The sequence below is a fragment of the Rhipicephalus microplus genome, chromosome X (genome assembly GCF_043290135.1).
Source record: "Rhipicephalus microplus isolate Deutch F79 chromosome X, USDA_Rmic, whole genome shotgun sequence".
NCBI lineage: Eukaryota > Metazoa > Arthropoda > Arachnida > Ixodida > Ixodidae > Rhipicephalus > Rhipicephalus microplus.
Genome location: NC_134710.1, coordinates 287,546,118 through 287,561,433, shown reverse-complemented (window position 1 = coordinate 287,561,433; position 15,316 = coordinate 287,546,118). Strand labels below are relative to the sequence as shown.

Below are 15,316 nucleotides of genomic sequence, written 5' to 3'. Positions count from 1 at the left end.
AAAACGAATTTGAAGTAATTTGCTGATATGTCTTGTGAATTCACAATTGCAAACATCAATTCACTGCAGAAAGAGACAAAAAGTACCCATGTAGTTACACGATATCACGCAGGGATAAATCTCTGCGTTTCCAATGTTTATGAATTGCCGTAGGAAACTGCCAAGAAACAACGATTTCGCAGCATCTATGATCGACCAATAACTTGAATTACCTGCTAAATGCGGATCGACCTTTCCTTGAAATTAAGAATACTTCTGTTTCCAGGTTAACTGAATAAAGAATTCTGTGGATAAAGTGCCAGAGTAAATTCCTCACCAAAGAATGTATCGAGTCACGGTGACTATTGACATAGTATCTGGTTTGCACTTCTGAATACTCTGCAGAGCCCTTACCCTATCTCCCTTAGCACCGGGAAAACCAGGTGCTCCATCAGCACCTTTCTCTCCTGGTGTTCCAGGGACACCTGGGAACCCATCAGCTCCTTTCTCTCCTGGCGGGCCCTGAAGGCCTGGCAGACCTTGGCCTGGTGGTCCAGGTTCTCCCTTTAGACCAGAAACTCCGTCATAACCTACAAATACAAGCCAGTAGATGTAATAACATGGTCTTTGCGCGTCTTTCACTTGATATGCTGGCTTATCAACTTAAATGTTGCGCTGTTGGGTACGAAAGCGCGAGTTTGATTCTTGGAAACGGCGGCCGCATTTCCACTAGGTAAGAAAAAAAGCTATTTTAGTCCGATTTAGGTGCACGTTACAGAACACGAAGTGGTTGAAATTATTGCAGAGCCCACAGGACGGCTAGCCTCATAATCATAAACATGATTTTGGCACGTGAAAATCCCCAAATTGATTCTAGCACGCTTGCACTATAGGTCTTCCAAACTGACGAAAAGCCGTTGTGCATATGTCCTTGCGATGAGCGCGCACGAACACGGGTTGGTGTGGCTGCACACTTACTTCTCCACATGAATCTCTTCCGCTTGCGTTAACGGCATTTTTTTGTGTTCTTAAGCACGATAACCGTCTCTGTCGAAATAGTATTAATTAAAAAAAATATATCAGCTTCTGACAAGAATTCTGCTGATAACAGTAGGTCAACAAAATTCGCATCTATTTTTCAGCTTACCTGGTTCTCCTGGGGGACCAACAGGGCCAGGGGCTCCAGGAAGACCCGGGTAACCTCTGTCTCCCTTTTCGGAAACGTCTCCAGGTAGACCCTTTTCTCCTGGCACTCCGGGTAGTCCAGGTTCTCCTTTAAATCCAGGTGCTCCTGGGGGACCGACGGGTCCAGGAGCACCGGGGTAGCCGGCGTCGCCTTTTTCGCCAGCCAGACCCGGTAGTCCATCGGCACCACGCTGGCCAGAAATTCCAGGGAATCCAGGACTTCCTTTGTCACCCTTTTCACCTTCAAATAGAGCAAAGTAGGTAAGACGGTATTCGTGAGGGAGCGAGCTAGAGAATTTCATTGAAGCGGTGAGCCAAAAGGCATAAAAATAAACTTCAATGAAGACAAGAAGAGCTTTATTTCAAGTGTTTGATTTATTATAGTTGCATTTGTTACCAATGAACAAGATTTGTACTGACACAGCAATTGTTCAGTTAACGTTTTTCTTTGGAGTTGATGCTTCAATCACAGTCCCAGTGCATGAGCGTGGTGTGAAAAAGATGTCTTTTTTTAATTTGGAGGGCTTTAGCCCTATGAGTGTTCTCAAAACTTGTTAAATCTAGTTTTCTCTCTTTAGAATTTCGTGTCACCTTTCTTTACTGAAAAACGATCAAGCAACAATACGCAGACGGTGGGAAAATGTCTGTTTGGTGCATGCTTCCTATAATATGACTGACTAAGTACGAGATAAAAATGAATAGTGCGAACATACTTAGTTTTCTCTTTTTTTGCGAGCTTTTTGCACCTAGTAAGCATGGTGATAGAGCTACAAAAGGTTACACAAAAATTAATTTTTTAGGTACCGGTTGTCAAGTTTTCAAAGCAGATATTTTGGTCTTCCACAACTGATTATAATGAATATAATTTTTTATCTACGTCTTCTCTTATCACACGTGAAGTTGAAGCTAATTGTCGTGAGCAGTAAGTTTACCTTCAGCCTTGTAATGGTAAGGATGTCAGCTCTGATGTCAGCACCACTAATTGTGCTAATATTCTGTAATCCAAGGAGATATAGTATGTGAACTTAAATTGGCATTGACAGCCTTCCGTTTATGTCTAACGTGGTACTTTGCATTGTCATCGGCACCATTATAACTTTTACATCGCGATGTATTCGCCAGCAGCATAGTTTCGCCCAAACACTCATGCTTCCACAAAAATGTTAATAGCGTTGCTATGCATCACTAGAGATAATTTTTGTCATGCATGAGTAAAAACATGTCGCTGAAAGATCAATGTGTAGTAGAATCATTCTGTTTGGGCTAAAATTCACTGGTGGCTATGAAGCGCTCCCCACCACATATATGAGCAAATGCAGCACCTGGTACTCCCGGAAAGCCAATAGTTCCGTCACGTCCGGGCTCTCCAGGCGCTCCTGGCGCTCCATCAAAACCAGGGAGACCGGGAAGGCCAGGAAAGCCGGCTTCACCCTTTTGTCCTGGAAGTCCTGGTGCACCAGGTGATCCTGATAGGCCAGGGTAGCCGGGCTCGCCTGTAATGTTGGCAGAGTTTGACGTCAATTTCCACGTTAACAAATCATGCACATTGAAATCAGGTCCAACTAAGTAATCACTGTTCTTTAAGGAATCTTCCTACTTACCGAACGGCACAAGGCGTTATAGATTAGCATCTTACTCGATTCAGACTTGACATTGGGTCATGGGTTGAGCAGTATGAAAGCTTTCATAACTGTGTCTCTTTATATAGTTTATGTGTTTATATAGTCACAAATGAAATTATTTTAAGGCATGCTTTCTTATATGACACTGCGAGGTTTTAGCTTATATTAATGCGCAATCTAAGATGTACGTTGTATCAACCTTCAAGCAGCTCACCGACTGGAGTTTGTGCATGTTCCTTTCCATGATCTCTTACATGACATTTAAAAAGCGCAGTATATGTCGACTCTTGTTGATGCCAGGCCACGCCATAGTCAGAAAACAGTCCCTGAATAATGTCTACAGGCCACTCCCGCTTGTCCTAATAAAGCTCGTGCATGTCATACAAACCTTTCTCCCCAGGGAGTCCGGGCAAACCTTGAAGTCCTTGAGGTCCGGGGGTACCTTCTCTCGCTGGTTCACCTTTGTTACCCTTTTCGCCCAATACACCGGGCAATCCTGGGGCACCGGTGTCACCCTTCGGTCCCGGGAATCCCGGCAGTCCTGGTTCACCTGCACATCAAGAACCCAAAGGACGGTAAGATCAAATATTTGTCGAGCGATGTTTGCCATTCGCGCAGGGTCGTCCTTGACTTCGAGTCTAGTGTAAGTGTTGCAATTCTGTCCACCCTTAATAATTACAACATAAAGCCGGTTTTATATCGCCGATTCTCTGGTGGAAACAAAAAACAATGTGCCTGCTTAATGTACCTGCTATACTTTTGCTTCGAAATCACAGAAAGAATGGTCGCTAAACGTATAGCAAAGAGGTGATACTACTCATCTGCCATAAAGATTGTCTCACATGAAATTCAGGGGGATATATGCACATCTACACTTTAGTAGTGCTAATATCTTAGCTGCACTATGATCAATGACTGAATGAAAAACTGGTGGAAACTTGAAGGAAAAGTTTAGACAAGAATAGTTTGTCTGTTCCATGCGTCAAAACGAAGAACTCAACCCGGCCTTCTTCAACTGCTACTGATTGCTTCAAACCCTCCTGTAAACCTCTGCGTTTTATGGACTGTATCATGGTTCTTTATTTAGATATGTAGTGTAGAGGTGGTTGACCATCATGACATTTACGGGATAGGGGGAAATTTCAGGACGTGGAAGAGGCATCTGTGGTTGTCGGATGCCTTTCGGATGCCAATGTCCTCTGGGTCTAAAACCATGTTGGCTGATATCTATAGCGTGTTTTGCATTCGTTTGTCCGCATGCAAGCCACGTTGACTGAACCATGAGGGAAACTCGCCTGGCAGGCCGGGGCCTCCTGGGAATCCCCTGTCTCCCTTCAGTCCAGGGAAGCCAGGTAGACCTGGTGGTCCTGGGAGGCCAGAGCCGGGGAAGCCAGGCTCACCAATGGGTCCTGGGGGCCCGTCGAGACCTGGTGGTCCAGGGTTGCCCTTTGCTCCTGGTTCTCCGGGAATTCCTGAAGGCCCCTGCTCACCCTTCTCACCACGAGGTCCCGGTAGACCTGAAAATCACATAACTCCTTTATTAGCATACTCGCTTGGTTTATGTACATTAAGCGAGTCAGAAACCACTGTGCGCCATAGTAAGACTTGTGTGAGGCCTAGATTCAGTTCATTGATGTGACGCCCGAAACAGTGAGGGCACTGCCTGTTATCATAAGTCATAATTCTCCTATAAGGGCACCAAATTCATCGCTCCTCGCTTTCATGTTTTTCCATAGCACTCAATTGATTTACTAATTTGGGCGGAAAAGCATATCTTCTCGACCGTGCCTGAAAAACAGCACTCAAATTGCATGAAAGAAGAATAACATCCCATGTAAAACAGCTCTATGAGTGGAAATGCTTGAGATGAAAGTGGCTTGTTTAATGTGAATACTCAATTTCGAATCTTCAGATCTCGAGTAATCATTGATTAAGTATGAATTGGGCATTTCCTCTCTAGCCACTGTAGAAAACTGCTACACAGTCTCTTACAGGCAATTACTTGACAACGGGGTAATGCTGATGCTGACCTCTGGGACCAGGCTGTCCAGGAAATCCAGAGTCTCCCCTTTCTCCCTTCACACCCGGGAATCCGTCTCGACCAGGAATGCCAGCGTCACCCTTCGGTCCCTGCAGTCCGTCAAGGCCAGGCCTACCTGTATCTCCAGAAGGCCCAGAAGGTCCACGCACTGGTTCCGTCAAGCTGCCAGGACCTGCGTCAGTGGCCAGTGAGAACTTTGAGCTTGCAGGCTTATGGAAGGCTGGTACAGAGCGACGGGCACCAGTCGGTGTTTGTGACTGTGCACCTCTGAGGGTTTCAAATACTATATTGGCAACGATTCGATTGCATAACTCCAAGCTGAATTTCCACACATTTCAACGCATGTAGTCGTTTGATGGACTCAGATGGAGTACCGTTCCTTGTTACTCACCTGACTACTGTTCTTTTCTTTATTTCTTTAAGCAGTGAATAGCACTGGTAGGGCATTGTATAGTGATAACCTTGCAAGAAGTCGTTGCAGGAGTTCACTATATTCTATAATCGTCAGAGTTAAGGCACCTTTGTATGGCTTTTTAAACAATTCTTTTTTTTCTATTTCTGTAACTGAGCATGAGAAATTAGAATTATATTATTTTGAATCATTTATGTGCACTTGGTAGTTATTATTCTTCACACACCTGGTGCAACCAACCACAGCGTGGTACTGGTCTTCCTTTCTATATTTTTTATTTTCAAAAAGAACTGCTTCGTTAACTTTGGGAGATCACGAAGCCGCAGAAGTTTTTGCCTCCATGTTACGAAAAAGCGCACGCTAAACCTACCTGTTCACGAACTTTTCACGTGACAAACAATAGAAAAAAAAGTGCAAAAGTAGGAGTATACTTAACGCCGAGAAAGACCAGCTGCATTTACGTACCTGGTGGACCACGCAACCCTTTCTCGCCCTTCATTCCTTGGAAGCCTTGCTGTCCCTTGGGGCCCCTCTCTCCCGGTTCACCCTTGCGACCATATCCGGCGTCTCCCTTCTGCCCCATAGGACCTGGCCGACCCTCAACTCCAGGCTGGCCGGGACTTCCGGGAACCCCAGGGAAACCCTGCGACACACGTGCTCTTCAGAACGAGTGCTTCAAAGCTCCGATCTCGACGTTGCAGTTTCTCCTATGTGACTGCACACAGACATTTTTTGTCCTGTTCTGTAGTTTTTTTTGTGTGTGATAATGTTGCAGCTGTTGTTCGGGCCTTGGAGCTTTTTAAGTGATTTGAACCATATAACGCCCCTACCACCACGGCAAATAATAATAATAATAATAATAATAATAATTCTTATTATTATATTAGTGGTACTACTGGCCGCGCCTTACCCCCGACGTCGCTCGTTACGTGAGGACATGCCAAGACTGTCAGTGATGGAAGACACCGCCGACAAGGCCAGGAGATTTTCTTCAGCCGATCGAACCTCCTCGCCAACTGTTCCAACAAATCGGGATGGACCTACTGGGGCCGTTTCCGTCGTCGAATTGAGGAAACAAATAGATTGTCGTAGCTACTGACTAGTAGTAGTATTAACATGGTGTAAAATATTTGGTCTTAGAAATAAACAATCCACCGACACCACTTATTTCCTATTGCTGGTTTCTTCGCCATTTTTAGTGAAGACTTTAAATGAACTGGCTATTTAATTTTGGGCATGTACAATTATCAAACAGAGAAAAAGAGGTTAGCAGCAACTGGCTTTTGAAATTCTGGACAAGCATGTGGAAGCAAGCCTCCAAGTAAATGTAGTCTAATGATACGCTTGTTCACTTGCTGTGTCGCTAAACACGCTCGTTAACTCCCCATATATCGAATGCGGCAGTAAAACCTCGTCAAACATATATCTCTCAATATCACGGGGTATAAGATTCCTACTTAAAGAAGGTTCTTCGGGAGTCAGCACATCCGTCTTAGTTTTTTGTGTACGACTTTCGCACTGCTCATCCACAAGTATGAATACGCATACGAACCATAGCTCGGGCCAAGTTGTGGCTCAATTATTTAGCCCTAGACATTTGGTCGTTTAGTTGACTCAAGTTAAGCACGTTAAAATGGGTTGGTAGGAGAGAGGGTGTCGGTAGGCACATCTGGTCATCAGTGGAAGGGGTTGCGCACCTTTTCACCCTTCAGTCCACGCATTCCGTCAAGACCGGGAGGTCCTGGAGGTCCATCACGGCCGTCGAAGCCGGGAGGTCCTGAGAGTCCTTGTACGCCCTTTTCTCCTTTCTGGCCTGGTTTTCAGAGGAGACGAACAAGCATATATTCTCTAGCGCTTGCACCCACCGAACAACCACTTTCCTTTTATGGTGCAAGAACTTCGCCTAAATTTATCACATTTGAACTACGATGCGGTCGTGCGTCACTTCAAATAGCATGATCGAGCGATTTAAGTACAAAAGGATTCCTAGTGGGATTTCTGAAGAGCCGACTTGAGACACACTATTTCATATAAATTATATCACTGACATCACAAACATGTCACACACAACAACCATCTCAACATAAAGCGGCGCACGCGTGTGTGTGTGTGGTGTGTGTGTGGTGTGTGTGTGTGTACGAATAACTGACAGGGCCAATCTATAGTTAAAGGAACTATAAAAATATCTATATGTGACATATTGGGCTTTGATGTGCATGAAACAAAGAATGTGTTATTTAGGGCAAAACAAAACAAGGTCATAGACTCACAAACAGCTTTATCTGTGAATTTGTGACAGGGTTTGGGAAGAAACTACATGAAGTATTCATCCCTGAAGCTACCCTTCTTTCTCTTGTAAATTCTGCACCACTTCCACAGCAGACTTCAACCACATCGTGTGGCGCTGCTATAAGCACTCGTAGAGGGAAAACTGTTCATAGTCTTTCGCATTCCAACACTCCTTTAACGCACCTCGGAGCTCCATACGTCAAAAGGACACTACAGAGCAAAACGATTTTTTGCGTATCAGTAAAGTACAATTTCATAATCATAAAAACATCACTCTTGCCACGACACGACACCTAATAATTGAGAAAATGCACGAAAAGAAAATGCTGGTGGAGACGCCATTTTGAGATTCCCACACCAAACGACGTGAAATACTAGGAAATTTTACACGCATCTACTGGGTACCCCGTAGCTTCCAATCAATAAAAATGAAGTACATTGTAATCTGTGGGTGCCATGGACTTAGAATACGAAGTTTAAGAAAATTCCATTGAGTAAGTGCCACGAAAATACCAAAAATACATTTTGAAGATATTATGCCACGCGTGGAGATTTTGGTACGAATTTAAAAATGAAACTTCAACCTTAATTTTCTCCGCTAATAATGAACATATGATAATGAAACATATAGTAATAAAGCTTTCAGAGTGCACTTTGTCTATTCAAATGAAGTCATTGTTCCTCTTCAGTGTCCTTTTAAGGCCTGACCACACGTACCCATTGTATGGCTAAAAACTTTATGGTGCACATGGATTATTTCACTGCTCATGGCACAGCTAGCATTGTTAACTTGATGAATGAATGTATAAGGCTGTACCCTTTAGATCAGCCGGCAGCTTGCGCCACCTAGCCATAAAGGTAAGTACCATCACTATGTGTTGAAGGATTGAATTTCACTCGCGCCTTGATTGTAGCCACCAATCAGTTGGCCTCCCCCTGGTTTTCTGCCCGTTTAAAGTCTGTTTTGCCTTCACTGTCCCTAAACACCAATGCTTTGAAAAATCCAGCGCCATTATCTTGGGCTATAGAGTGGAGCCCTTCACAGAACATCATCAAATGTTCAGCCGTTTCCTTCTCCTCTCCACATGCACTGTACAACGTGTCTGTGCCTTCGTATTTGGCTCGGTACATCTTGGTCCACAATACTCCCATTCTGGCCTCAAACAGAAGAGAACTATTCCGATAATTATCGCAGATGTTTTCTTTTGCAATTTCCTGCTTGAAAGTTTGGGACGTCTCCAGTGATGATTTCGTAAGCATTTCAATCTTCCACATGTCCCTCTCTGTTTCCTTCACTTTCTTCTTAACCGATGTTTCTTTTTGGCTTGGTATTCTGCTGTTGTCTAAATACTTGTTTGACAATTTTTGAGTTTGCTTCCTACATTTAGTATCAACATTCCTTATTTACAAGTAGCTTAAAACTTTCCTAGCACAGGGCTCCTCTCCCATTTTTCCCAATCACTAAAATTTTGTCTTGATGTTAGCTTCCCTCCACTCAAACAATATCCATCCCATGTCACCCTCTACCCTTTGATCCCGGGTATTCCCGTGCACTCCCAAAGCAAGTCTACCTATGTCACGTTGTTTATTTTCCAATCTTGCTTGAACCTCTGATCTCATGCAGAACATTGCATTGCCGAACGTCAAACCCGGGACCATGACGCTTTTTATAATCCCTCTCACAACATCATACCTATTGTAGCTCCACAGTGCCCTATTTCTCATTACAGCTGCATTCCTGTTACCCTTTGTCATTAGACTAATTACGTATCTTTCGTGCTTCCTTAGGTACTCAGTCCCGTTGTTTATGCATATGCCCAAATATTTGTATTTATTCACTATTTCTAGCGTGAATTCCTGTATCTTATGCCTTCATTATCATTAATAATTATGGGTGCAGATTTTTCCCTACTGAAATTCAAATGTAACCTATCTCCCTCATTACCCCATATCTCTATTGATCCCTGCATATCTTTCTTGTTATCGGCTATTAATACTATATCATCTGCATGCATCAATGCTGGTAATGACTGTTCAATGTGTCTTCCTTGCTTGGCAAAAGAGAGGCTGAAGCCGGGTCGACTCCCCACGAATTTCGCTTCTGTATAGTTCCTGTAGCTACAGCATAAATAACAAAGGTGACAAGGGACATTTCTATCAAAGGCCATGTTGTATCTCTCTAGGTTTGGATACCTGTTCTTCCCATTGTATAACTACCTTGCTACTTTTAGAGATATCATTTAGACGGTTAGTTATTCCACCTTCCACTTTGAGTGTGTCCAGTACTCTCCACAAGTCTTCTTGAATCACACTATCGTAAGCGCCCTTGATATCTATAAATGCCAGCCACAGGAGCCTGTGTTCTTTTTCCGCCATTTCAATACACTGCATCAATGAAAACAGATCGTCTTCCAATCTTCTTCGTTTATGGAACCCATTTTGTAGTTCTCACAGCACCCCTCATTCTCCACCCATGTCTGTAGTCTTTCTTTTACTATCTGCATCACCAGCCTGTAAGCTACTGATGTCAGAGTTATAGGACGGTAGTTGTTTATATCGTCTTTGTCCCACTTTCCTCTATAGATCATGCTCATCCTGCTTAGTTTTCACTCAGTAGGGACTTCCCCATTCATTATTGCTTCGCTTGCTGCGTCTCTTAATGTTTGCTAAGAGTTTGGTCCTAGTTTCTTTATAAGCATAATTGAGATGCCATCAGGGCTTGTTGATGTGCTATTGGGAACCCTTTCTCTGCCCTTTCCCACTCTCATTGTCCCAGTGAAGTCAATGCGCTAATTGGTTCATCCTCATCCGGTATAGTGCATGCAGCACTTTCTTGGTGTTTAAAATTTTCTGTCATCATTGTTCTTATATATATCATTGCCTCATCCCCTTCTAGCCTAGCTCCTTGATTTGTAGTTATAAACCTCTGTTCTATGCTTGTATTATTACTCAGAGAATTGAGATGATTCCAAAACTTTTCAGCTGCCTATCCTTTTTGTTTACTTCCACCATTCATTGGGCCCCATTTCTTCAAATTTTTTCACTGATCAGATTGGACACTTCCCTTCTGCAGCTCAAAAAAGTTATCCCCCTTTTTTTACATCATCGTCTGGTTCACCCCTCTGTTTAGCATACCTGTGTTCCCTGGAGGCTTCCTGACGTCTTACTATGGCTTTCTTAACTTTCTTATTTCACCAGCTCTTAGGTTTGTCTCTCCTTTTCCCGGTTGATTGGACTCGTAACTTAGCAAGTTCTAAATCAAACAATCGAGTTAGATTTGTGCACGTCCACTCTGTTTTAGTATCCTTGGTGATTATTTCCTTAATATCTTCAGTTGCTGTTTCTATTTGCTTTTCTGAATAAATATTAGCTCGTGGTTGCTCTTAATGCCTCCTTCTCATTTTCATTTCTTTTCCGAAACTCAGCTTGATATGTTTGCAATCACTACCTAAGCTTTTGAACCCAAATTCATCTAAGTTCATCTTCTTTAGCCGATCATGTATCCTGTGTGCCATCATTGCTTAATCTATCATTGAATGCAGCCTTCCCACCTCCCATCTTATCTGCCCTTTGCACTTCTCGGTACTGTTGTGAATGATTAAATCACGGCTTTCACATATATCCATTATTATTCTGCCTGTTGAGTCAGTATATCCATCTATATCTTCTATGTGTGCATTCATATCTCCTAATATAATTACCTTGCACTCTCCTTCTAGTTTATCAATGTCATGTTATATGCACTGCACCCTTTCTAGGTTTTCATCTCTGGCATTTGCCCCTGTCCACAAGTATACGAAACCCTGGAGCGCCATCTGTCCTGCCACTTCCCTTTTTAGCCATAAATGTTCCCTGCACTACTGCTCGACCCTTCGCCAGTTTGTACGTTTATGAATAAATGCCCCAATATCAGCCCCCCCCCCCCTTTCGGCTGCCTTCTGTTTTATAACAATATTCCCATAATATTCCCATGCGTAGTCCAGATTGCTAGGTGGTTGTTCTATGTTTCTAAGATGTGATTCTACAAATTCGTATTCCATCAGCTTCTCCTCCCTTGGCTGCTCTTCTATCTCTCCCCACTTCAACCTATTCCTACCATCCTACATGGTAATAAACACTACGTCTGAATTTGCTCGGCCCTCGTGCCTATGTCGATTTCTCCCCGAACTCTACATGTCCCAGATATTGGTGCCACTTTGGAATCGTATCTGTCTATACTACCTGTAAAAGAGTCCCCCTGGTCGTTTTCCTCATTACTAGCTATCCTGGACTCCGAAGGCCCCCCCCCCCCAAAAAAAAAGCTACTGCGCGTCCTGCAAGTCACCAACCCATCTCATGACCTAGCCTCCTATCGAAGTGAACTCTGTCTCGTAAAAAACTATCCCACCTATGCACCTCTCTGTTTATTTCGCCTACCTCAAAGCCTTTATCTCTACTCATCTGCCTTATCTCTTTGTTTGCATTGATGACCACTTTTTGCGGGTTGGCGTTACGCACCGGTACTTCCGGTATCGTGCATACGACTACCTGTACCTGAGGGGAAATGGTGCGCATGTCATCGACCCCTTTCGCCAATGTGGTCGCTAGTCCTGCGGATTCTTCATTCAAGACATCGTTTAGACCACCCGCAATTATCACGAGGTTTCGTCCATTAGCTTTAGTTGTGAGTTTCGCGCACGCTTGCCTAACTGATTTTATCCTATGTCCTGAGAACGTCCCTATTGAAACCCTCTTGTCGCCTCTTACCCTCTCTTTTTCTGCGCATCGATTTAAATTCGAATCTCCTGTGATTGTTTCGTGCTGCGACTTTTTTGCTTGAGTATCCCGCACCTGGAAATTACTTGCGCTTGTATCGCCGGCTGCTTTGTCCCCTCCCACCACCACAACTACTTCGCGGAAGCTGGGTCTTGGGACCATTGAACCGGTTGCACCTGTTTTTTCCGAATCTGTTTTCCCTTTCTTCTCCGCGATTCTGGGTGCCGGTACCCTACCGCTCTCGCCATCGGCTGCTTCTTTGTTCTCCTTCGCTAGTTGCTCCTCGGCTGACCTAAGCCTTTCTCACATTGTCTGCACTTGGGCTCAGCTTCCTCTGAATTCACATCGCACTACCCTCCATTTTCAAACCCACCCCGCATCCTGAACATTTAACCATTTTTTTCATCACGTCTTTTTTGGCAGTCTTTTTTACACGAATTTATCGATGTCCATGAGTAGCTGAATTGTCCCACTCTATAATTACAGTGCGTGTAGTAGGACAAATACTGCCCTAATTAAAAAAAGTCTAAGCTCTACTATAAAAATTTACGGGACCGGTGTACTTTGCACTCCCACCCCATGGTGGCAGGAGAAAAAACACACAAACAAGAAACATACCAGGTGACTGACCCCTAAACAGCCGTACAATGTAATAAGTGCAATAAAGGTTTCTACTACTGCCTTATCAATTAATAAAAACAAGCTCGAAGCATGTAAAAACACTTATCTGCGCAGTCAATCTGGAGCCCTTGCAAAGCACGTCCATCCGCCACTGAACCAACCCGCCAACAAAACCTGTGTGCCCCCTCTCTCTTTCTATAGGAAGAGGACGCGGCGACGCGTCAAAAAGCCACGCGCTGACTCACTGCCACTCATACATGTGGTCAGGCTTTTAGTAAGAGGTTTTTTGACATTGTAGTTATAAAAAGTATACTTCGCCTTAATCCTAATTCCACTTGTTGGTGACAAGTCGTAAAAACCTATACACATGGCTTGCGCTTCAAAATAAGGCCACATTGCAATAACCAGTTCTGAACGTTGTGAAAGCTTTGTGCGGAACTAGGAGTAGATTGGAATCTTTACTACGTATAGGTCAACGACTCTGAAGTTGGCTCTAACCCCTCGTCATCATTATTTATGATTAGCAGTATGAAAATGTGGTGACTAATATACACGTTTTCAATAGACAAACATCGAATGCTGTTGCTTCGGTTATACTGTTATGTGGGCGTCAGCACGCCAGGGAAAAGCAGTTTTTTGATCATAAAATTATTTCCGAAATGGGACACGAAAGTTTCATCAAAATGAGGCATGCCTCATTCAACCACTGATATGCGTTCCACGTGCCAGGAAGTCATCATCAGTCGGAAAAGAACAGAAAAACCGCAGTATCGTCAGATTAGAGTGTATAGAAATAAATATGATACATGTTGAGAAAACGTTGAATGATATGCAAAAATACACCGCTCATAATTAAATGGCCTATTGGTATTTTATAAAAATAAGCTCGACAGCACTACGCGAAACCTCCCTACGCGAAATTCCCGCACAACTGACTATTTTGATAAAAAAAAGTACTTAAAAGCATCATCGTTCATGCTTAGCAGAGACGACGCACAGAAAACTGTGAAAGAACTCTAGGTATACATATAGAGCTGGGCCTATAGGTTTTCTGAAGCATCAGCGCCAGAAAATGAACGCTTACCTACTCCCGGCGGGATGACTAGTGTGTCGAAAATTGCCGGTTCACCCTTTTCTCCCCGTTCTCCATCCCGGCCTGGCCTGCCGGGAATACCCTGTAATAAAAAACAGTAAGATTGGTGGGCAAATTTGGGCTCTAGCTACCACGAGGCAAACAAGAGACGCCGTATTGTTTAGGACATGTTCAACTCAGCAGTATTAACTGTGGAGACGCAGGGCTAACAATGTTTCTAAAGTTCAGACGATGCAGAGACATTGGCTTGAATCATTGCTCTCTTTTTTTGCCACAAGGAGCCGCGCTTCGTAAGAACGGCGAGTTCACCTGCATAGAGCGCTTAAGCAGATTTTCTCCTTCGCAAGGCCACGCCTTTCTTTCTTAACCATTCTACGCAAGATCTAGCTTTCCCAAGCATGCCCGAAGAAGGAAACGTACTGTAGAGAATGAAACAAGGAATTTACAATGCTACAAAACTCTCAGAACTTTTACACAAATTTTTCTTTCGACAGTTTAAAAACAAATAGAGCTATATAAGCTGATGACTTCATTTGTGGGAGTACCGCTTTATTTCACACTTAGCTGTATTTTGATGCAGTTATCCTACTTTCCCGATAAGCTTCTTATGTACTCATAGAGGTGACGTACTTCACTGTATTGACAGCGGGAGCTGTTGATGCTTCGGCAAAACAGCATTATGGAACTTAATTATTCATTACAGCTGTATTAGAATCCATAAAGACACTTAAAATGGCCTATCATTCCTGTGGCAAATAACCAGGGTCTGAACAAACGGACAGAATTGCAAAAATAAAGCTGGATAGGCGGGAAAACGCCGCCTTCCATCGTCTATCGAGCCCTTGCAAGGTGAGGAAGAGCTGCCTTGCTTGACACGTGGTGGGGAAGTCAGCGTAATCTGCAGGTAAAGCGCACGACATAGGCCTATACACACCTCGGCGCCAGGTGGTCCTGGTGGTCCGGGTAGGCCGTCATCTCCGCGTTCTCCAGGGGCACCCTGAATTCCATCATGGCCTCTCGCTCCAGCCTGACCCGGTGCTCCATCACGACCACGCTCACCTTTCTCGCCCTTAGCGCCCGGCACGCAGGATGAGCAACTTCCTCCCTTCTCACCTACGGCCAGCCAAAAACACGACGAAGAATAGAATGAAATATTGGTCGTTACAGTGTCACCTAACAAACACCGAAGCTACAGATGTTGATGGAATGGGAAAAAAATTAAACAAAATTCGCGGAATACCACCACCGCTGGATACGATTCGCCATCTTGTAAAAAAACCAAATGTTTCCATGCGGATGAGGACACGTGTTATAATAGT

The 15,316-nt window shown here is 43.9% G+C and overlaps 1 protein-coding gene across 1 annotated transcript in view; it reads right to left on the bottom strand.

Annotated features, from left to right (window-relative positions):
- Nucleotides 1-15,316, bottom strand: part of Col4a1 (Collagen type IV alpha 1) — a 71,266-nt gene that overhangs the window by 9,907 nt on the left and 46,043 nt on the right. The window contains exons 19-28 of the mRNA XM_037413898.2: nucleotides 14,932-15,110; nucleotides 13,989-14,079; nucleotides 6,937-7,052; nucleotides 5,705-5,882; nucleotides 4,817-4,999; nucleotides 4,082-4,303; nucleotides 3,175-3,336; nucleotides 2,487-2,657; nucleotides 1,127-1,405; nucleotides 394-569 (exon numbers count right to left, since the gene is read on the bottom strand). Coding sequence (XP_037269795.2) covers nucleotides 394-569; nucleotides 1,127-1,405; nucleotides 2,487-2,657; nucleotides 3,175-3,336; nucleotides 4,082-4,303; nucleotides 4,817-4,999; nucleotides 5,705-5,882; nucleotides 6,937-7,052; nucleotides 13,989-14,079; nucleotides 14,932-15,110 — 1,757 coding nt within the window. The remainder of the gene's footprint in view (nucleotides 1-393; nucleotides 570-1,126; nucleotides 1,406-2,486; nucleotides 2,658-3,174; nucleotides 3,337-4,081; nucleotides 4,304-4,816; nucleotides 5,000-5,704; nucleotides 5,883-6,936; nucleotides 7,053-13,988; nucleotides 14,080-14,931; nucleotides 15,111-15,316) is intronic.